General features: G+C 36.4%; 1 protein-coding gene across 2 annotated transcripts in view; it reads right to left on the reverse strand.

Annotated features, from left to right (window-relative positions):
* Aasdh (Aminoadipate-semialdehyde dehydrogenase) overlaps positions 1–25,473 on the reverse strand; it is a 239,502-nt gene that overhangs the window by 84,663 nt on the left and 129,366 nt on the right. For both annotated transcript variants that reach the window (XM_090395050.1, XM_090395051.1), the window contains exon 9: positions 24,797–24,912. In XM_090395050.1, the coding sequence (XP_090251176.1) occupies positions 24,797–24,912 (116 nt within the window). The remainder of the gene's footprint in view (positions 1–24,796; positions 24,913–25,473) is intronic.

Raw genomic sequence — 25,473 nt, forward strand, 5'->3', positions numbered from 1 at the left:
TGCACTAAATGTGTTTAGGAGTACAACATCATCTGCATAACGCAAAGAGCTAAGTTTGACATCTCCAATTCTAATATCAGGCTTGATGCCACTTTCTTTCATAATGTGATCCATATAGATGATGAATAAAAGTGAAGTTAATATGCATCCTTGTTTTACCCCTGATTTTACTTCAAACCATCTTCCTGTATTTCCTTCAATTCTAACTGCTGACTAAAAATTTAAATGCAGACTATGTATTCTAGGATATCCTTATCTTCAGTTTTCATGTCACCTTTATCATCTTTGATTCCTTTTACAGTACTCTTTCCTCTATCTTGAAGCTTCTTCGACAGCATATAGAACATTTTCCCACCTTTCTGATATTATTTTCTATATTCTTACCAACCAAACTTTTCCCATGACTTTTGTTTAGCTTTTACACATGGCTCAGCTCTCTTACATTTTTCTCTGTATTCTTTTAGGGTATTTGCTAACTTATTTGCTAGCAACATTTGGTATGCTTTCTTCTTTTCGAGGACTGCTTTTTAACTTCTTATGTCCACCATGGTGTTGTTTTTGTATCCTTGCAGACGACTTCACCACATGCCTCCCTAGATGATTTAATCAATCTGTCTTCAGAGTCTGCCACTGAGACTTCAAGGTTTGGTTCTTGTTTTCAATTTGTTTCATTTTTTCTTCAATAATGTTTGCATAGGCGAGTCTACAATTTACTTGTAAAAGCTGCTCAACTTTAATTCTTTTTAATACTTTCCTATATGCCATTAAAAAGAATTAAAGTTAACCCAGCCACCGGGGAGGGCAAACTAGCCCATCTCAGTGCCAGTCCCAAGCCCAGATAAATGGGGAGGGTTGGCGTCAGGAAGGGCATCCAGCCGTAAAAAAAACATGCCAAAACCAGGGATGAAATTTCGGATAACGGAGAAAGGACAATGGCTAGGGTGTGCCCTGTAAGCGACGTGCAGTTCTGTCACCCGAGGACTGTGAGAAGTGGGCTTGGGCTACCGAACCAAGGATGGGTTCAGCTAAAGAAGCGAGTTCAACAGAAAGAGAGAGTGTGTAAAGTAAGAATCGGGTAGCTGAACGTAGGTACGATGAATGAGAAGAGCAGGGAGATAGCAGACATGATGAGAAGAAGGAAGCTGAAGATCTTGTGCATGCAAGAGACAAGGTTGTTGTTGTCTTGTCCTTAGATGTTTACGTGTGCTCCTTGTACTGCTTTGGCTATGTCTATGATTTTGTTTGTATAGAGCTGTTGTTCAGGATTAGGATCTATTTCTTGCAAGGCTGCTGTAAGGAGACAAGGTGGAAGGCAATAAAGCAAAGGAGCTGGGTGAAGGATATAAACTGTTTTACAGCGGGGTGAATGAGAATGGAAGAAACGGAGATTGAGATTGGAGGAAGCATGGCCGCGATAGTGTGTGTGTGTGGCTGCACTCTACAAGTAGGTTGTGATGAGGAGGAGAAAGAGGCATTCTGGAGAGAACTTGACCAGGTGGTAATGGGAATCCCTGACGGTGAGAGAGTGATCATCAGAGCAGACCTGAATGGGTATGCAGGAAGACGATGAAGTGGTGAAGAAAGGGTGCACGGGGTTGGAGTAGTGGCGAAAGAAATGAAGAAGGTAAAAGAATCATAGAACATGCTGTGGCCTTTGACCTGGCTATAGCTAACACGTGGTTTAAGAAGAGAGTTGGACACCTGATAACCTATAAGAGTGAGGATAGAATGAGTCAGATTGACTAAATTATGTGCTGTAGGAAACATCTGAAGGAGGTGAAAAACTGTAAAGTGATTAACGGAGAAAGTGTAGTGGCACAGCAGAAGTTGGTTGTGGTAGACAGTGATATTAAAGGGGAAAAGAAGAATAGACAGAAGTGGCAGAAAGATAGGAAAATAAAGTGGTGGAAATTGGAAGAAGAAGGCCCAAAGAATAAGTTTAAAGAAAAAGGTACTGAAAGAAATGATGTTACCAGAGTATGTGGAAGAATGGTGGGACTTAAATAGTCGGATTATTAGAAAAATTGGAGAAGAGGTGCTCGGTATAACATCAGGAAAGGGGCTGCCCGAGGATAAGGAGGCATGGTGGTGGAATGAGGAGGCGCAGTTGAAGATCAAGGAAAAGAAAGAGGCAAAGAAAAAATGGGACATGACTGGAACTAGAGCTGACAAGGAGGCATATAGATTAGCAAAGAAAAATGCAAAGAGAGCTGTGGCAAGGGCAGTCGATAAGATTTATGAAGTACTGGAGAGAAATGGTGGTGAAGGTCAGTTGTTGAGAATAGTGAAAGCTAGAGATAAGGTCTCGAAAGACATAACATCAGTCAAGCAGATAAAGGACGCCTCAGGAGTAGTACTACAAAATCAGAGGAAGATGGAAAGAATATTTCTGTAATCTGCTAAATGAGGAGAATCCAAGAGAGAGAGGTGTGAGGATGGAGAGGCAAACATGGGATTGGTGCAGGACATCAGTAGAGAGGAAGTGCTTTGGGTACTGAGAAAAACGAAGAATGGGAAGGCTGTAGGACGGACCAGATACCTGGGGAAGTGTGGAGAAATCTGGGCAGCGAGGGCATAGACATGTTATGGGATCTGATGAGGAAAATAGCCCAACAGGAAAAGATACCAGGGGGAATGGAGGAAAAGCATTCTCATCTTAATCTACAAAGGAAAAGGAGATGTTCAGGATTGTGGCAACTATAGAGGGATCAAGCTGATGTCACACCCGTTGAAGATATGGGAAAGAGTAATTGAAGGAAAGATACAGTGGGAAACGAAAATTGGCGAGGAGCAGTTTGGATTTATGCCAGGAAGAGGGACAATGGATGCAATATTTATGCTAAGGTGACTGATGGAGAAATATAGGAGCAGTTTGGATTTATGCCAGGAAGAGGGACAATGGATGCGATATTTGTGCTAAGGTGACTGATGGAGAAATATAGGGAGATGCAGGTGGAGCTGTATATGGTGTTTATAGACCTGGAAAAGGCGTACGACAGAATGGCCAGGCAGGAGGTATGGAGGTGTATGAGGAAGAAGAGGGATGTTGGAGAAGTACATGAGGTTGGTGAAGGAGACATATGAGGGAGCAAAAACTCAGGTCTAGTGTCGGCATGACAGAGGGGGTTCCCCATTGTTGTTGGGCTCCACCAGGGGACAGCTCTGAGCCCCTACCTCTTTGACCTGGTCATGGATGTACTAGTGAAGGATGTCAATAAGGAGGCGCCATGTAGCATGATGTTTGCCGACGATATTGTTCTCTGTGAATCATCCCGAGAGAAGCTTGAAAAGATCCTGGAAGAGTGGAGAAAGGTATTGGAGGAGAGAGGCATGAGAATTAATACGGTGAAGACCGAATATATGTCAACAGGGAGTGATGAGGATATGGTCATACGACTCCAGGATGAAAGGTTAATTTCAAGGAAGAAATTCAAGTACCTCGGGGCGATTGTCGAGAGGAATGGAGACCTGGATGAGGAAATACAGCACCGAATAACATGCGGCTGGATGAACTGGAGGAAGATAAGTGGGGTCCCTGTGCGACAAGAGAGTGAGTTGTAAGATGAAAGGAAAGCTGTATAAGATGAGGTGATGCTTCGTGGCACAGAGACGTGGCCTACAACAAAGGCAGAGGAGAGGAAGATGGAGGTGGTGGAAATGCGAATGTTGAGATGGATGAGTGGTGTGACAAAGAAGGACAGGATAAGGAATGACTACATCAGAGGGACGGTCAAGGTGGGACCAATCGGTAAGAAGGTACAAGAAAGCAGGCTGAGGTGGTTTGGTCATGTAGAGAGGAGGAGTGAGCAGTATGTTGGTAAACGAGTAGAGTGCATGGAGGTGGAGGGAAGGAGGAAAAGAGGCAGGCCCAAGCTCAGGTGGAGGGATACGGTGGCAGAGGATCTAAGGGAGAAAGGATGGAGTCGGGAAGACGCCCTGGACCAGAGAACCTGGAGGAAGAAGATTAAAGATGGGAATGCCGACCCGATTTAACATGCGATAAAGGCATAGCAAAAGAAGAGAGGAAAGACTTTCTTATATACCTTCTTTTCAATGTGATATCCATTTTTATCCTGCTTAGTACTAAGTAATGATCACTTCCAATTTAAAATCCTCTGTACACTCTTATATTCTGAATGAGCATGAAGATATCACTATTAAAATGATGTAGTCAATGAGGATTTTTTTATTTTTTGTGTCTTCTCTCCATGTGAACTTGTGCACATGGAGAGAAGACTAGTCTGTATTCTGAGCAGAAGTTGAGTAAATGCTTACCATTATTATTAGTTTTGTCCTTTTCTCCAAATTTTCCCAAAATGTTCCTATAAACCTGGTGGGTTTCATTTCCTATCTGTTCAGATCTCCAACAAGGACCACTTGATCCATTTTCTTTATGTCAGCTGCCTTTTCTAATGACTCAAAAAATTCCTCCACTTCTTCCTTGGAAGAACCTTCTGTGGGACCATAGGCACAAATAAGCCCCATTGTCCAAGTCTCCCCATTTTGAAGTTTGCCCACATAACTCTACTTGAAACTGTTTTCCAATCAAGAAGCTTATCTTCATGTTTGGTGTTGAATGCTATTGCTACCCCTTCCTTTCCTTGACCGTTATTGCCTGAAAACAACATTCTTTACTTATTATTTAGTAAGATATCACCTATTTTTGTCTTCCTTGTCCCAGTAATGTCAATTATGTCTACATATGGTATTTGAATATTTGACTATGGAAGAACAGAATTAGAAAATAGCATTTTCTTATCATAAATAGACATAAAAAGGAATTCAGTTTCTACACAGCCAGTTTGTCCTCAATGAGTATTCAAGGATAACCATCCAAAAAATACTATTTTTTAATCCTCCTCCACATCCAAATCTTGACATTCGTTATAGATACTCCATTCAATCTGTTAAAACTGGCAACCTCTTTAACATTCATAATATCAGAATGGCCTTCAAGCCTATTTCTTCTTAATTCACCAAATGATAGTAACCTCTTCTACAAACAGGACTGCAAGAATTCTTTGTTTTTGTGTTCTCTTCTTCTTCCCTACATAGTCAGATTTGCAGAAGTTCTAAAATATGAAAGAAGGAACATGTCATTCACATGGCTTTCTCAACAAAACCAAGAACTTATCCTAAATGACATCTGGAAATCTGATTAAATCACTTAACATACCAGACTTCATCTTTTCAGCTAATCATCATCCACAAGCAATACTAGAAAACATGTAAGCCACAATTCACTGACTCCTTGTGCCTTGATTGCTAATAATATAATGGTTTTTCTCAGTATTTTTTTAAATGATAATCTGTATTTCTTTCATTATCTTTATGTATATTCAATCTGAGGGGACCAGATAAAAAATAAATAAAAAACCTCATCCCTTGGGGTGAAAATTGGTGTTCTTTCTATGCTTTTTATTTGTTAATGACAAATAAAAACCCAACTCTTATAAAATAAATAAACTTGAACTGCAAATAGGAACCAGTTTGCATTATATTGATAAGTTTACTACAGTGAATTTTAGAGAACAGAAGACTGTTGAGGATATCATATACTGTACTGAAAGGTGGACAAATAGATGGGTGCTAGAAAGGATCAGTAGAACTTTAAGGCTCCTTAAGGAGGTTAAAAGAAGACTGAAATACTTTGGACACAGTGAAAGGATGGAAAAAAGGACTTCTCAAGAGATGAATGATGTGTCTGGAGTGATCTTCAGAGAGCTGAAGTCTCCAGAAAAGCATACAGCAGAACCATCTGGTGAGGATTGGTGTGGCATATCATCTATTCATTGAACACTTGGTGTCCAATGAATAGATGGATACTGATCCCATACACAAGAACTAATAACACATCAGTGCTGTGTATGGGGTACAATAGGTTAAGATGGGGAAAGAAGTTTATTGAAATTTTTATAAGACGTTGGAGGGTGGTTAAGACAAATATAGAAACATAAAAGTTATTGAGGATGCACTTACCGAGAGTTCACTTATGATGCATTTAACTTTCTGAAATAGGATTACTATGATATGAATAGAGAGTTTTCACTTTAAGGTTTCTACCTCATCTCAGATGAGAAACTACCAGTTTGAAAGAGCAGTCAGACCAGTAAAATCTGATCTAAACACTAATAAAAGATGGATGCCTTTTATTAGTGCTTAATGCTTTTATCTAAGCACTAATATGGTTCCTTAACAGAGTATATGTCATTTAATGGTAAAGGTTATATTCCTATTAGCTCTCTGTAAGTTTTGAAAATTTTAAGTTTGTTTTTATATTTGGCTATAAAATATTTATAGACCCATAATAATTTCCATTTCAACATTTCAATAATAACTTCCATTTCAATATCTTACTTATCTTAAACTGAAATTTTTTTGGCTCTATACTTTCATATTTGAAATAGAAATGTTTTTGGATGACTAGAGCAGAGAGCTCATTGTAAAAATTTATAAAAAAAAATAAAAATAAACCTGGATTTAAAAACTGAAAGACGAATTTCTCTACCGAGTGTTCCAGGAAAGATTTACGTAAGCATAAATCTTTAATATAAGAGGCTAAAAAAATTGGCAAGAATAAGCTGTATCTAGCCAAACAGAGGTTGGTAGGATCATATTTTTATGTCAAGAGCAGGATGGTAGACTGAAATGAATTTGAATCATTGAACTGATACAATTCCATAATTACAATGTAAGAAAACTATGTCATTCACCCTCTTTCCTCCAGATCCCACGAGAATCAGTGACTCATTGTACCCTCCTAATTTCCATTAAGAATATTATTTATTTATTTATTTTAAATGTTTAATTCTCACTGCCTCTAATCTTTATAAAACACTGTTAATATTAAAATGTCTAATTGAGTTGCTTTGTTTATTTTGCTTAATTTTTTATTCAGAATTTATATGAGTAATTTTTTCAGAATTTTCATCAATTAATAATGATATATTACTTGATGAATTTCTCAAGAAATTAAAGAAAAGATAATTACACACTATTAATATACACTTTCTGTGAATGAGAGGAAAATTATAAGGATAACCTTAAAGGTCGATCCTGCCTTAGCAATTTATTAACTTTTTATAATAGAATGACATGTGAGTTGCACTAAGGAAATGGCTACACAGTGGTACTTCTGGATTTTGCTAAGGCTTTCGACAGGATACCCCCATGGAATACTGTTGCGCAAATTGGAACAGATGGGGATGGATACTAAACTGGTGATATGGATAAGAGAATAGCTCAGGGAGAGATACCAGAAAGTGTATGGAGGAGTAGAATCCAGGATGGGGCAGGTGACTAGTGGTGTGCCTCAACACAGGGCTCTGTGCTTAGGCCGTTATTGTTTAATTTGTACATAAATGATATAGGAAATGGCTCGAAGGGAGATATCCAGTTGTTCTGATGATGCAAAATTGGGTAGTGCAATAAAAAATCAAGCTGATGTTGAGCGTTTGCAGGATGATTTAAATAAGCTGGCAAAATGGGCAAAAGGTAATGGATGTCAGTTCAAAAAGTAAAAAAGTTATGCATTTTGGCATTAAAAGATTACCAGCTGTGTACTACATTGATGGAACGGTACTCCAAGACATTGATGAGGCTAGGGACTTGGGGGTGTTGGTGGATAGGGAGATGAAGTTCAGAGGACACATTGCTAAGGTGTCCAAGATTGCACACAGGATTACTTGGTTATTGAAGAACACACTAACATCCAGAGATAAAGAAGTTATTATTCCTTTTTATAAGGCGTTGTTACTTCCACATTTGGATTACTGTGCTCAAGTCTGATCACCTGGATTTCTTGGAGATGAAGAGGTTGTGGAGAGAGTTCAGAGGAAAGTGACTAAGTTGGTGAGTGATGTAAAAAATGCTCTCTACATTGATAGATTGAGGGCTTGTGGATTGCAGAGGTTGGTTGATAGGCAGAGAAACATTTAAATTACTAAAAGGTTTTTATAAGATTGATGCAGGGGGAAATATTTCAGCTGTGTGATAGTGATGGAAGAATGCGAGGTCATCCCTGGAAATTAAGGAACAGTGTGGGTAACAAGGGTGTAAGAACAACGTTTTTTGCCTGGAAGGTGGTGAATGAGCGGAATGCATTACCTGATTCAGTTGAGAGTTCTTTGTCTATAAATGAATTCAAATAGATATTGTTTTGATAGTTTAGGTCTTCCGCGATGAGTCTACTGACTCCATAGAGATACCTGTAATAATAATAACTAGAAATATACAAAAGCACTGCCTAGGCTGATGAGAATATAAGATAATGCTCATGATGCAGCATTTTTGAAGCGAGATTGTCATGATCATTCAAGGTTGATTGCTAAAGAAAAATCCAGCAACTTTACCAACAGCTCAGAGGTAAAGCATATTTTTGGGTCTAAAACCAATAAAGTCCTTTATAACCACACTGAGGGATTACTCCTGCCAAAATCTACAACTAATCACCTAGTAAAAAAGACAATGTTGATACTGCCACAAAAGTGCCCTATTCAGGTTTCAAACCCAAATCCCATATAAAGTCTGCCATTCTAACCAGCATACCAATATACTGAGGCAGATTTTGAGGTTTGGTGAAATAATGCAAAAGAGTTCACTGAAACAGAACGTGAAGAAACTTCAAAGGTATATTTATCAATCTTAGACAAGAGTCATGTCTGGCTGGATTTTAATAAACATATTTAGTAACACAGCTGCTTTATTTCAAAGGAGAATCCATAATTAATTCATAATAGATATCAAATGATATATAATTTTATGGAGGGTGAGGAGGGAGATGAGAGGACATCCATGGAAGTTGAGAATGAATGCCAATCAAAAAAGGGGGTAAGAGCTAGATTTTTCTCTCACAGAGTGGTACATGAATGGAATTACTTGCCTTTGATGAGTATATCAGGAGGTTGTAAGTGCACATAGAGTGAATTAATTCGTTTCCCTGAATCTTCTCCACTATCTCTCCTGATCCCCAAGAAACCCAGATGACCACATCTATGCACAGTAGTAAAGATGCAGCCAAATCATAGCCATATAAAGACAAATAATAACCTTAATTGTCAATGTGTTTTTTCAATATTCAAGCAATCCCTTGAGCTATTTTATCAATTTTTGCAATATGCATGATGCAATAAGACGTCATTCTCATCCAACCATGTTTCAATTATTCCAACTATTTTCGGACACATAAATTGAATCAATACAACAATTTCATCTCCCTGTCAATTTCTGCCACTCCTGGCATTCATAAATAAATATAACAATTCATTTCTTGGTCTATAACCAGTCCTACTCATGCTGTTCCCCATCTGTGACTTCTCCTCACCTGCTCCTGTCTGCGCATCTTCTGTCCCACACAGCCTCCCAGATCCAACCCCCAATGCACATATGTGCATTCACTACCACTTTCACAATCCACTCTTGTTAGACCATATTCCCCTGACCTTCTCAGCCCATCTCGTTTTCTCTGTCCAACTTGCATTCCTGTTCTCGCATTCTCTTTCCCAATCACAACCACCTCAGTCTCACCTAGTCCACTCTCCTTCTCATTCATATTGTCTTTTACTTCCACTGATACCTTGTCTGCATCAATCACTCAATTACACTTCCTTCCAGAACCTTCCCAAATGACTCACTCCAAAACTATTCAGATGCAGTCCATTGCTTATACAGTTCCATTCGTCCCTCAAACTTGTCCCATATTCACAAACTGTACTCCTTTTTCTTCACACACACACACACACACACACACACACACACACACACACACACACACACACACACACACACACACACACACAATTTATGCTAACATTCCATCCAAGATCTTTGCTCTCCACTGCAACTCATCATTGTCATACCTGGACCTGGGTAACACACAAACTATCCTTCCTTCCTACCACACTATTGTCTTTCACTCTCCTCAATAATCTCCTGATATCCAATCTCACATTATCCCTATGCCCAACTACAACCACTAACTCCCTTGCAAGTTTACTTCTCACATCCAGTGCCTCAATCACTCTGTTCATTCTCCCTCCTGAAAAGCATACCTTATGCACCCTCTCATTCACTACACCTTTTATGAATCTCTATACAGTGTTATTCTAGGCCAAGAAATGAATTTCTTGGCCTATAATCAGCCTGCCCTATTCATGCTTTCCCAATGCTGTTGATTCAAAACTGAAAAGAAAAATGGCAAATTATATAGAATGACTGCAGAAGAAGAGAGGTAGAGGAAGAACACGTTAAAGAGAGTAGGGAGGGGAAGGAGATAGTCTTGAAAGCACTAGTACTACAAGCAACTAGGCTTAATAATGCAAGGAGAAGAAATATATTTAGTTATTAGAAATCATTCATAATAGTTAACAAGTTTTATTCTCTGCTGCACAATGCAGTCTCAGCCAGTTGGAAGCCTATTGCATCCTGATTGCTCACTTCTAAGGCCCTTTATTTCATGCAGTCAGGATAGAATTTATACCAGTAAAATCATGGAATCATCAAGTGAACAGTAGTAAAGTAGGGTCTACTGTACAGGATAACCATAATTAAAGAGGAAGTGCACAGAGCCCTGTAGCAAAAAATATATTAGACGAAATTCAACCAAACTTGGTGTAAGTACACTCTGGAACATGAGGTTTTGATTTACAGGAAAAAAAAAGTATCTGCATACTCTCACCGTTTCTACTGACGAGTTGGTGGATATAAGTAAGACTGAAATGGATTCATGTCATTCTGATAAGACTGAAATGCCATGGATTTCACCTTACAGGAATATTCTGTGCTAGTCAAGCTTTATTATCAACTACACAGTAATGCTAATGCTGCAGTTCAAGAATTCCAGCATTTGAAGGATAAGAGAAAAGGTCCAATGACAATAACAAATCTTAGAAAAATGATTTTATGATTTGAAAATAGCAGATCTTTAGCAGTGAGGCCAGGATGAGGCCACAAATGGATTATTCATCAACAAGTTGGCAAAGTTGCAACATGGAATGAATAACACTCAAGGCTCCAGCAGTGCTCAGGCAATATCAAGGCAACTGGACATGCCTCACTCAACTGTGTGGAAAATCCTTCATCAAATACTGAGGATTTTTCCCTACAAGACCTCCAACATACTCAACTTTGCTCCATGGTGATGTGGAAACTTGACTGCAGTTTATTCTGATGTTTTTTAGCTCAAAATGAGGTGGCTGATGCATGGCCATGGAAGATTGGAGTGATTTAGGCACATTTTTATTTGAATGGTAGTATTAACTCACTCAATTGCCATATTTGGGCTGCAAATAATCATCATGTGTTCCATCAGATCCCTTTACACTCACTGAAAGTCACAGCATGGTGTGGTTTCACTGAATTGCTTATTATTGCTGCATACTTATTTGAAGAACTTTGCTTGACAGGACCAGTGACTTGTACCATCTCTGCTGTTAGGTATCGAGAGATGCTGCGCAACTTTATTGTTCTGCAACTGCAGCAGCAAAGATGCCTTGACTCTACCATATTCATGCAGGATGGAGCACCATTCACATTGGATTGCCAGTACAGTGAATGTTATGAAAACACTTCACAGAACACAGGGTGATTAGTCGTGCATTTCCCACAGCATGGCCCCCCCTTGTTTGCCTGATCTCAACCCCTGTGACTTTTGGTTGTGGGGCCATCTGAAATGCATGGTGTATGAAGAACATATTCCTGATTTAGCAACCTTGAAAGACAGAATAACACAGCATGGGAGGCAATTCAATGCAGATCTGTTGTGTTCTGCTGAAGAAAATGTCATTCACAGAATGCAGTTCTTCTGAAATCTGAAAGGACATTTTTTGAACCACATCTGTAAGGCAACATACGGCAACAAAAATTGATTTGTTGTGTCTCTTCTAGCCATTATTGTTTAATTAATCCTAAACTATGCACTTATAGCATGTTCCAGAGTGTACTTAGACCAAGTTTGGTTGAATTTTATCCAATACATTTTTCTCTACAGGGCTCTGAACACCTCCTCTTTAATTATTGCCACCCTGTATATCTAAAACTGAAAGCATAATGAATATTTTTGAGGCCATTCAAAGATATATATCAAAAGCACATATCCATATGTTGAAATTTTGTAAGAAAAAACAAAACAACAACATAAAAAACAAACAAAAAAAAACTGCATTAAATTTGCTTCAGATCATATGAATACCCTGTATCATTCACCAGATGACATTATTGAAGAATGCCAAAAGTTATGTGCTAGTAATTCAAAGTTTACATAATAACATACAATACTTGAATAGTAACAAATATGAAACAGTATTAACATAATTTAGCATACCAAAGAGAAAGATTTATAACTGGAACGAAACTTAAGAAAGGAGAGAAAACAGAAGAACAGAAAGAAATGATAATCATAACATATAATATTATATATTAAGATTCTGTTTTATCCAGCCTTCAAGTATCACGATTCTGAAATAATTGGCTCCTATATCAATATGGATACAATCCGAATTAACCATTTTGTATTTAAAATAGATTTATGCACATGATTGTTATTCTTTTTTTTTCATGATTCTGAAATCAGTTAATAAGAGTAGTTACCACAGTGTTCTTTTTGTTTAAATCTACCTGTAAGTTGTTATGAAATCTTTAAACAAAATAACTTAAGTATCTTTCAAAATGTCAACATGGACAATCTTCAGTAACAAACATAAAGAAATGAGAAGGATCTTGAAGAAAAAGAGATATTTTATGATAAATTACAGAGATGTATAGAACAAGTGCTAAAGCACAACATGATTATTCTTATGGGAGATATAAATGCCAAAGCTGGCAAAAGACATAAGAAAGATGAGAGAGCAGAAGGTAGTGAAGCATGTGGTCAAAAAGTGAGAATTTTAAATACAAAATTCCATCAGTAGGTGACCTACCTACTGATGGAATTTTGTGAAATGAATAATCTTGTAATTGGAGGAAGTTTATTAAAACATAAAGACACACATAAATTAAACTGGAAATCACTTGATGGCAAAAACAAAACCCATATCGATCCTTTGCAATCAAAGTGATTTTAAGAACACTCATAGATGCTAAAGTAAGGCAAGGAACAAGAATGAGGGATCTGATTATTACTTAGTAACAGCCCAACTTAGGTTACAACTGAAGAGGAGTAAAAAAAAAATTATCAAAAAGGAAAAATAAGATATCATATATGACTAAATTAAAAATAAAGGATGGAGCTAGTGTTACAAGTGAGCATAGCGGTAGTTTTGAGCAGTGATAAAAAAAAAGGTGTTTTTAATTAGTTTATAGTGTGGCTATCGTTGCTAATTGTGCTACATTCTTTTCGGGTTTGGATACAAGTGTCCTTCAGTGGTGGTGTTGAAATTTTTTTGTTGTTTATATTGCTACTTGTTTGTTGTACTACTTCAGCTTCTAAAGATGGCGTCCATAAAGAAACGTATGTCAGTGGCACGGAAGGCTTCTGTACGAAAGTCTGGCTTTGCCTTGGATTTTTCGCAGTGGATGCGTTGCACAAACTGCTATATGTATGCACTGAAAAATGTAAAAGATCTGTGGACTGTTTGAGTAAATGAGAAGAAGGAAAGCATTAATGTGAAAAGTGTCTGGATAGATTATCAGGTTAAAGATACCAAGAAATCATATACTTCCAACAACCTTTCTCTAATCCAGAGTAATTTAATAATAAAGGGTTACACTTTTGGCAACTGGTATAGGAAAAGAAAATATGACTTCTGCATTACTTCAACCTTGGTATCACCTCTGGCTCCCCCCCCCCCCCCAAAAGACCTCAACAAAGGTCAAAACCAGTCTGGGTAGTGACCCTTCCCATAATGCATAGCATTATACATGTCTGCAAGGAGATGTGCTTTGCATTATGGGATACTAAGGCAAGTGATGTGAAGTCATACCACCTTTACCACGAGTTGCCCAGTCCTGAAAGTACTTCAGGTGCAAACTTTGTTTGCTTACACCTGGATTAAAGGATTAAACCAAGTATATACCATATATATTGGCGTATAAGATGACTCTCAAATACTACAGAAAACCCCTCGAAATCATGGGTCGTCTTATATGCAAGTATAAAAGGGGAAGCTTAATTTATTGAATGAACATTTATAATTACAATACATCGTTATATAAGATAATAGGCAGTGTTTATAAACAAATCAGATTAATTTTTTGTTACATAAATTTATTTAAAATATTACAATAGATGTAGGTCTTAAAAAACATTGGTTTTAACTTGGTTCCATCAGTCAAACATGACAACACAACCGTAAACCTTGTTTTTTCATGACCTGTACTTCGAACTAGTACACTCTTACTACCTTTAGACTCCACTGTGTTACTGCTTATCATATCAAAGCTCATAGGAGTTTCATCCATATTTCCAATATTTGACAATAGAAATTTATGTTCTTGTCTCAACTGAATAATAAATTTATGGAAACTGGTAAGTTTGTGGTCAAGATCTACTGGTAGATCTTGACCACAATTTTCGTTTTTTGAGCAATTTTCATTTTTTTTCTACCAGATTTTGTCTGTTCATAAAACAATTACACCATCCTGAAGTAGCTTGAATTTCTATACTTTCATCCGGATTCAATCTTGACCATTTTAGTGCATATGCTTTAATTATATTTCTTGTAACAAGATAACCATTCTGCCTTTGTTTGAATACCCATGCTGCAACGATGATTTTCCAGTTGCGGCCATTGAGTGATCCCCGTTCTCATCGTGCATTTTTTCTTTGGAATTTTTTTTTAAATATCTTCTTTCTTCCTCCATTCTCTTACCATCTTCTCAGTTATGTCAAACTTTCTTGCAGCAGCACAGTTATTAGTTTGCTTTGCCATTTCAATTACCCTTATTTTAAATTGAGCTTCATACTTTCTTTGTTTTGTTGCTGGTTCCAAGATTTTAAATGATAACAATTTTAATAATCCTAAAATTTAAAAAAATGCAAAATTAATAATTAATTAAAATTGGTTTTTAATAGCATACTAAATCTATGCTATTAAAAAAAAAAGGATATGCATAGATATAAAAATAATGGATATAACAGCAATACCTAACATTGCATTAATACAAAAGAAGAAATTGGGGTGGGGATCATCTTATACAACTGACATAAGCTTAAAACCCAAAAATAGACTAAAATTTAGGCCTCGTCTTATACGCCGTCATCCCATTTCTATTGCTATTGGAAAAAACTTCCAATAGCAATAAAATGATTAGGAGAAAACTAAAGAAACTGCTGCTGCTGATAAACTACAACTGATTTTTAATAATGTGCTAGAGATTGGAAAGATAAAATAGTGGAAAGAAGCAATGATGACTATAATCCCAAGGGAGATCTTACAAGATATGAAAATAGAAGGGGAATTAGTCTACTGTTAATGGTTACAAACATTTACTGTAAAATATGATAAAGAGAATTAAAAGCAAAGTAGAAAAGATATTAAGGTATGAGCATGTTGGTTTTAAAACAGGTGGGAGTAATGTGCAGCACATTTTAACTTTAAGGGGCATCACTAAACAAAGTAGAGAACCTTAGATTTTATAGATTTTGAGAAAGCATTTGACAGTATTGATCGAGAAACATTATGGATAATAATTAGAGGCTATGGAATTCCTTACAAATATGTGAGAATAATAAAAGATGTATAAAGGAAGTAAAAGCTGTGTTATTGCATGGTTTGAAATAAGGACTGGTGTGAGACAGAGTTGTAATGTCTAATTCAGTGTTTAACATGGTCAGTGATTAGATTATGAGAAAGGTCACAGGTGTAATAAAAGGAATTAAATTGAATCCTATGTCACATTTGGAAGATCTGGATTATGCAGATGACAGCCTTGATGTCATCAAAAAATACACTGATTTGTTGTTGTTATGTGCCATCCAGTTGTTTTTGACTCCTGGTGATGTGAACAAAGACTCTCTCCATCCCACTCGGCCTCTTGTCTTTTCTTTCAGCAATTGTAAATTCAAGTTGGTAAGTGCTTTTATGCTGTCCATCCAACCCCCAATCATTCCCTCAATCTTCCCCAACACAACTGCTTTTCCAATGCTCACTTAATATGTCTAAAGTACATAAACTTCTGTTTAGCGATCATCACCTCAAAGGAGAATTCTGTCTTTATGTTCTCTAAAACCTTCTCCATTGGTCATTCTTGCAGTCCATGGGATTCTTAATAATCTCCTCCACACCCATACTTCAAATGAATCAATTCGCTGTCTTTCTTCTTAATAATCCAACTTTCACATTCATACATCACTACTGGAAATACTATTGCTTTGACAATTCTAACTTTCATGGCCTTACTCACACCTCTATCTTTCAAAATTTTTGTCAGGTTTAACATAGCTTTTTTTTTTTCCATGACTATCCTTCTTTTAATTTCATCTTCACATTTACCATCATTTCTGATTCTAGACTTCAGTAAATCATAACTTTCAACGATTTCTATTTTATCTCCCTCTATTATAAATTCATTTAAATTGCCAGAAGCCATCACTTTTGTTTTCTGATGTTTAAATTAATCCCAGCTGTTACTTTCTCTCTTAACCAATAGAATCAACTGCTCCAGATCTTCCTTAGTTTCTGCTATGAGGGCTGTATCATCTGCGTATCTTAAATTATTTATTTTTCTGCAACCAATCTTAATTCCAACTAGACCTTTGTCTAAGTTAGCCATTCTCATAATATATTCACTGTAAATAATAAAAAGATAAAGCAACAGTATAGGAGCTGGCTGCACCCCTTTTCCTACTCGAACACCATCTGTTTCTACAAAGACTGTTTTTGCTGAAGCTTCTTGGTTGCTATATAGCACTCTTATGAAGAGAATTAGATGTTCAGATATTCCCATTGATCTCATTACAATAGTCTGTTGTGATCCAGGTAATCAAAAGCTTTCTTATAATCAATAAAACAGATGACTACTTCCTTCTGAAAATCTCTTGTTCTTTCTATAATCCATCTCATGTTTGCTATTTGGTCTCTAGTTTCTCTACCTCTCCTAAAGCATGCTTGTTCTTGTGACATTTCTCTATTCACATATTGTTCCAGCCTTTGCTGGATCAGTTTCAACATAACTTTACTTACATGTGAAATTAAAGTGATGGTTCTATAATTCTCATTTGGGATTTGATTTTTTTGGAATTGGGATCCAATCTCTAGGCCAGTATATCTTCCTCAAAACCTGTTGACAAATTTCAGTCAATGTATTCACTACTTCATCCTCAGCTGCTCTCAATAATTCCACTGACACTCCATCAGCTCCAGGAGCTTTTCCTTTTGGCAGCTGTTCCATTTCTGATATCATTTCTGTTTTCATTATCATGGGTACCTCAACAAATTCTCTCCTTTCAAATTCTCCTTCAATATTATTATCTTTCTTGTACAACTCCTTTACTCTGATACACTTTGCATCTTTTTTTCTTTTCCTAAATACATTTTTTATAACTCATAATTTAGGGATAGAAAAAAAAAGTTCATAATATATATATATAAGCATAATATAGACATTTAGGAAATAAAGTTGTGCAACATTCAGTATTCTTATGATTTCCACTTTGTTTTTATTATACTTTATAATTAAAGTTTTAATTGATAACTAAATTGATAACTTTAGTTTAATTGATAATTAAAGTTGATTTTAGTTATCAATTTTTAATGTCTTTCATTAAAATGCATACTAATAAACTTTATTATGAGCAGTTAAATTTATGGTCAAGGTAATTTAAGGTAATTAATGCATACATGCTATTTTTGGAAGAATTCTGGAATGGTTTGGCTTTTTCTTTGTAATAAATTTACCACAAATATAACAGAAAACACTTGGACTATTCACAAAGGGCTCTGTTTTCCATTCTTGGAAATACTTGAATTCATAACATATCTAGGATGTGATGAATATTTATAAAAGATATTTTCATCTACAGGTAAGTCAGCACCAAATGTGGTAGGGTTCTCCCCCCCCACAGAAACTTAGGTTCTTAATTCTTTAAACAGACAAACTGGCCAGAGAATAAATGAGGTTTACAGAAAAAAAAAATTACATTCCAACTAATAGAAATACATTGATTTAATAAGATGGTGCTGCACCTGCCCATATATGCCTCATGGTTGTTGTATTATCGCATGCTATTTTTTTTTTTCTAATATGTGTACCACAAGGATCAGTGCATGATCCACTGTTATTCAATCTATACATGATATTGGTAAGGATTTGAAAAGCGACATACAGCTATTTGCTGATGATGCAAAGATAGGTAGGGTAATCAGGAATACTGCTGATATGCAGTGCTTGCAGAATGATTTGAATAGACTGGAACTGTGGGCATGGGAAAATGAATGTCAGTTCAATGTCAATATTTCTTGTAGATAGGCTTATACATTGATAACACATCATCATCATCAAATTCCTGCCATGTACCCTCAAGGGGTGTACAGGATATGATAGTACTACATGAAAAAAAAATTACATCATTACTAACTTCCTATCTACAATTTTCCTCCAAATCAGTCTGTTACTTTTCAAGACTCCAACATTATCAGATCTTATATTTCTATCATCTAAGACACTTACCGTATCAATCCACTTATATCTTGGTCTTCCTTTGGGTCGTTTTGCTGCCAACCTGGCAGAGAACACTTATTTTGCTAATCTTTCTTCGCCCATTCTGTTTAAGTGACCATACCACCTGAGATTAGCTCTGCTAACGCATTCCTGAATGCTGACAATGTCAAGTTCTTTCCTAATATCCTCGTTTTTAATATGATATTGCCATTGATGCCATCTGTTCACACCTATAATCTTTCTCAGGACTCTCATATCTGCGGTCTCTAGTCTTTGGTCAAATGTTTAACTTCTGACCCAGCTCTCAGATCCATAAGTTAAAACGGGTTTGAACACTGTCTTGTATACAGCTAATTTAGTGTTCCGACTAATTTCTCTCTTATTCCATATGAATTTATTCAATTGACTTCCCACCATACCAGCTTTGCTGATTCTGTTGTCTATTTCTATATTGAATTTACCATCTTCACTAAAAATCGTGTCTAAGTAGCTGAGTTGTTTTACTTGTTCCACAGGTTCTCCATTCACAATACAGCTGATATTTTCAATGATTCTGCCTATTTTCATTGTCTTTGTCTTTTTATTGCTGACCTCCATACCATATCTATTACAACAGTTATTCAATTTAGTCAGGTAATCTTGCAAACTTGTAACAGATTTATTCAGAAGTATAATATCGTCCACATAAAGCAATGAGCTCACATTAACATCTCCAATTCCGATATCATGTTTAATACCACTTTCCTTCATAATGTGATCCATATAGAAATTGAATAACAGAGGGGATAATGTATATCCTTGTCACACACCAGATTTAACATTAAACCATCTTCCTGTACTTCCTTCAATTCTAACTGACTGACAACTCAAATAAAGACTAAGTATTGCTTGATATAATGCTCCATTGACACCATATAACTGTAGCGTATTGAATAGCTTCTCTTTTGCCACCTTGTACTATGCCTTTTCCAAATCGGCAAAACTTAAATACGGATCTTTGTTATGTTCCCATGATTTCTCCACTATTTGTTGTAAAGTAAAGATCTGATCCTGACAGCCTCTATTTGGCCTAAATCCAGCTTGTTCTTCACCCAGCTTTTCTTTCACAATTCTTCTCAACCGTTTCTCAAGTATTCTTGCATAGACCTTGCCACGAACACTCAGTAGGGAAATACCTCTGTAATTCTCACATTCAGTTTTATTTCCCTTTTTATATATGGGTACTATGAGAGCTCTACTCCAATCATCAGGAATTCGTCCCTCTATCCAGGCTTTCTGAACTATGCAGTGCAGCCACTCTAAGACTCTTATACCACCATACTTCAGCATTTCTGGTCGAATATCATCTACTCCTGCTGCCTTTCCACATTTCAAGCCTTTGATGGCTTTTTCTACTTCAAGTATGGATATGTATTCCTGACTGCATGCCTGGTCAGTGTTTTTTACCACTGTGCTATCATCACTGCTTGTTTCATTTAACAGCCTTTCAAAGTAATTACTCCATGCTTCAAGGATATCTTTTTCTCCTGTTTTCATTTCACCTTTATCATCTCTAACTCCTTTTACAGCACTCTTTCCTCCATTCTTAAGCTTCTTCAACAACCTCCAGAATATCTTACCACCTTCTTGATATTTATTTTCTATATTCTTGCCAAAGTCCTCCCATGACTTTTGTTTAGCTAGTTTTACACAGTGTTTAGCATTCTTGCATTTGTCTCTGTATTCTCTAAGAGCACAATCTGACTTATTTGACAGGAACTTTTGATATGCTTTCTTCTTTTCTTTCACTGCCTCTTTAACTTCCTGTGTCCACCAGGGAGTTCTGATTTTTTTATCCTTGCAGACAACCTCACCACATGCCTCTCTGGCAGATCAATCAAAGTTTTCTTCAGAGTTTGCCACTGAATCTCCAAGGTTTGATTCCTGTTCTCAAACTCTTTCCTTTTTTCTTCAATAATCTTTGTGTATTTTAGTCTACAGTTCACATCTGAGAGCTGCTCAACTTTTATTCAAACTTTCTTACATGTTATTCTTTTCAATATGAAATTCAATTTTATCCTGCTCAAGACTAAATAGTGATCAGTTACAATTTCAAATCCTGTACACTCTGGTGTCCTGCACCAGGGAGAAAACATCACTATCAACAATAACATAGTCAATGAGACTTTTCTTATTCCTAGCCTCTTCTCTCCATGTGAATTTGTGCACATTTTTATGTTGGAACATGGTGTTAGTAATAACCAGTCCATGTCCTAAGCAGAAATCCAACAGACATTTGTCATTATTATTAGCTTTGCTAATAATAGTCCCACAGACCCTGGTGACTTACAAGAAGAATTAATGAAAATATCCAGAGATCTACCCCTAAATGGCTACCCTACAAGAATCATCAACAAGATTCTCTTCAGTGACATACAGCAAAGACAACGAGATGAAACCCAATACATCAACTCTATAACAATTACATTTGTTAGTACCATACCCAAAAAATTAGCTCTTCTTCTAAAAACCATATAATATCAGAGTAACCTTCAAACCTATTGAGACCATTCAAAAGTTTATAAGATCACCGAAAGATAGCCATCCTGTCTACAAATACTCTGGAGTTTATAGCATACCCTGTTCATGCGGTATTAATTACATTGAACAGACATCTAGAAGTTTTGAAACAAGAAAGAAGGAACACATAGGCTATGTAAGGAACAACAGACAGGATATATCAGGCCTTTCTTTCCACTTTGCTTCTACCAACCAGAATATTGAATGGGATATGAGCCATATGCCCTACATAGAAGAGAACTACCATTCCAGAACATTTAAAGAAGCTGCTACATTCGCCCGTTCAACAGGTAACTTAAATAAGAATCAAGGCCTAATCTTACCAGATATATGGATAACTCTAATCAGATCATTTAACCAAAAAGAAATGAACTTTCATGAAAATTACAATAAATTTCTCAACAAATAAAACATTGTACTTGCGACACGCGTATTATATCACTGTATCGTGCACAGTGATAACTTTATATAATTTTTCAAATTGTTGGTTAGTTTCCTAGTTTTTGTTACTTTCTATTGCTTACCAGTGTATCCTTTCAAAATACTGACAGATATCAGTCAGTGAAACATCGGATATTAAACTATTATCTACTTGGCTAATATGCAGAATTAAGTCTTTAATTTATTAAAGACTACATCCGGTTTCACCAGTACAGCCACTCTGGGCTTGTAGACCATGCTCTGGATACCTGCCACAGAATATGTTGGAAGAAAGCCATGTTAATACACTGCAGAAAATTTAAATATGAAGGAATCAGCCTCAGCTCTAAAAAACTTTCCAAACCTCAACAAATTTGAGTGTATGAGACTGCCCCAAATTTGGGAAGCTTGCATCTTGAGAACTTCAGCCCAACAGCCAAGACAACCCAATATAGTCTGCTAGGGGGGCACCTTTAGGACTCTAGGAGCAACAGTAGTTTCTCTCTTCTGCTTCATTTGCTTTTTGTAGTGCCTGCATGCACGTGCCATTGTTGTATGTTCCCATGAAGATGGCAATGTGACATTACCGAAATATAGGAGGTATTTATTAAAGTTTCTTTTAATTAATATTCCAGTATACGTTGTAAATTCTTTAAATAATTTAATAGTCAATGTCAGTAAATGTAAAGTCATTCACTTCGGCATGATTAAATATCCAATGTTGTATTATATTAGTGGGATTATGCTTGAAGAAACTGATGAGACTAGGGATCTTGGAGTGTTAGTAGTATAGGAAGTTGAAGTTCAGGGTCATGTAGCAAAGATTGCAAATACAATTCAAAAGATAATTGCAATGCTGAAATGAACATTCACATGTAAAGATAAGGATGTCATTCTGCCTCTTTACAAGGCTAAGACCTCATTTGGACTATTATGCACAGGTCTGGTCTCCTGGTTTCCATTGTGATTCTGATATATTGGAGAGAGTGCAAAGGAGAGTGTTAAAAATGATATCAGGATTATGGAATACTGATTATGAAGACAGATTGATAATTTGTAGACTGCATAAACTAACAAACAGGAGAAAGAGGAGATGATATGATTGAGTCTTACAAACTTCTGAAAGGATCAAAGGATTTCAATTGATAAAATTTTTCAATTTATGAATGGTGGGGAAAGAAAACGAAGGTATCCTTGGAAGCTGAGAATGAATGCTGCTAAGAAGGGGGGGGTGAGGACTAATTTTTCTCTCATAGGGTGGTGCATGATTGGAATGGATTGTCATTGGATGTTGTGAGTGCAAGCAGTGTGAATGAATTCAAGAATAAGTATGGTAGCTGGTGCGCATAGTATATGGCCTCCCTCGATGAGTGTCTGACTCCCTGGAGGTCTCTCTTAATAATAATATTTATTAGTCCACATGAGAGCCACAAAATCCATAGTATATCAATGCTGTATGTGAAGTGCAGGCAGGAATTGAGAAAGAAGAAATCTATTGACACTTTTCTTAAATGGTTGCAGGTTATTGGAAAACACATTATGAGAAAGAAGGGGAGAAGCAGTTTTGAAGTGTTGACTACAGTTGTACTGAAAAGGGATATTGGGTACCTGCTGCTGTTGTTTTAACAGGTCCAACACCAAGTGAAGGAATAATGTTTGCCAGTTCACTAGAACAGTAACCATGGAGATACCTGTATAAGAGATACAGAGTTGAAGTATTGTGAAGTGTCTATAAGGAAAGGATCATCTATGAGCTAGATTCTAAAACCAGTAGATTTGTGTTTTATATAGGGTTAGCAGCTGGGTGTAAAATAGCTTCTTGAATGGAAAATAATGCATAGTTTTTTACAGGCTGAGGAAGTTATTGATGTGATGTGTTTATACCAAAAGAAGCTAGAGATGAATGTCATTTCAAAGTGAGAGAGATCTGATCCTATCTGGTGATTTGTGTATTACTGAGCATAAAGAAATGTGAGATCAGATCCTATTTGTGAGAGAATTGCAGGACTGCATTTTGGCAGCATTGAAGGTGAACAGATTAACCTATTAGGATTGCCAGCCTAGTTGGCTGAGTGGTTAGCATATCAGCTCCAGCCAAAAGGCTGCAGGTTTGAATCTCACCATGGGCATGAATGTTTGTGATTATCTGTGAAAATACTAGTTGTGGTGGTGGTGGTGGGCAGTAGATGGCAGTGGTGTAGTTGCAGTTCGTTAGTTGGTGGATTGATTGGCAGAGATAGAGCTGTAGAGTAGGTATCCTCCCTCAATGAGTATTTGGACTCCCTGGAGGTGTCACGTAATAATAATAATAATAATAATAATATGCCAAATAAAAATAAAAAAGAAATAACATCAAATACTTCTGTGCAGTATCCATATGATTTGCAGTGTCATTCTTTTAGGTAAGGTATATGGATTCAAGTAAAGTAAAAACAATCTTTCTGCAATCAGAGAAACTTACAGATTGTCAGTCCTTATCAAAAGATTGGAAATGACTGTCTTCAGATCTGTAATAATAACCTATTTGTGAAATTTTTGCAATATTTGCAACAATAGAACCTCTGTAGTATAGACAAAGTCCTCTGAGTGGAAAGACCTGGGTTTGGATCCTATCTAGGAAGGAAAGAACATTTATCAGGGTTTTTCAACTGAAGGTGAGTTAGCCAGTCTCATATGGGGTGACAGGGTTTTTCCTCACAGAAACTTGGGTTTTTCTGCAAAACAAGTATACTGACCATTACAGACAATGCAGATAGAATTAACCACCCTATCATAAGTAGTACTAAGTTTATAAGAAGTGTTACTTGGCCATGACAGGCCATTGAGCCTAACATGAAATGGAATATGGGATGGAATGGGTTGGGAAAGAACAAGAGGGTATCCTTGGAAGCTGAGAATGAATGCATGGAAATGTCTGCATGACATCAAAACATACAATTTTTAGAATCTGCATCAGGTAAAATATTTAAGACAATAAAACTATCAAAGGACTGTGTTATTCTTCCTTTAAGATATTTTTATATAACATTTTGCTATTCAACTTCTTGAGGAAGGTAGCTGGACACATTAGTAATCATAAAGTTGAGTTCTGTAAATAATTCTAATAAAAAGTTGCATGATTCTTAATTTGTAGAAGCACCCCTATTCTAATAATGGCTGATACAGAAACATTTTTCATAACCTAAGCATTTTCAAATTATCTTGTATACCAAAAAAAACTAACCTTCCAGTGTTCTGTAAGCAGCAAGCTGATATACTGTTGGGTCAACATTTCAAGATTTTGTTTCCTTTTTTTACATTTTTGCACATGCATGAACAGCATTTCAATATCCACTTTCCCTGCAATATTTGATAAATTATTTCTAAAATGCAATTTATTTACAAAATTCTAATTTAACTCTCTTTTCTTCAGTTTTTCAAAAATAAAAACATTAATATTAATAATATTTATGAACTATGATAATAGGCAGGAACGCAAAAAGCATTCTAAATGGAAAGTCTATAGAACAAGTAAAAGCATCAGTTGCATTCTAAATGGAAAGTCTATAGAACAAGTAAAATACTTCAGCTATTTCAAATATTAGCTTGCCTGGTTGGCCAAGTGGTTAGTGTATCCACTCTCCAACCAACAGGTCATGGATTCAAATCCTGCTGTGAGTATGGATATTTGTGATTGTCTTTAAGTGGGAGATGAATTTCATCGCCTGGTGTGCGAGACCACTATCCAGCTTATTGGAGGCTTGAAGTGGCTTGAAAAAAGTTCCATGTTTTGTCTCTAGAGCAGGGTTTCTGGACTATGTAAAAATAAATAAAAAATTACAAAAATGTATATAATTAATTTATAAAAAATGAAAAAAAAATCCTTAGTCCACTCACAGTACAAATGTACTATAGGTTTAC

This window comes from Typopeltis vanoorti, chromosome 6 (assembly GCF_054136105.1).
Source record: "Typopeltis vanoorti isolate ZY-2024b chromosome 6, IOZ_Tvanoo_1.0, whole genome shotgun sequence".
Lineage (NCBI taxonomy): Eukaryota > Metazoa > Arthropoda > Arachnida > Uropygi > Thelyphonidae > Typopeltis > Typopeltis vanoorti.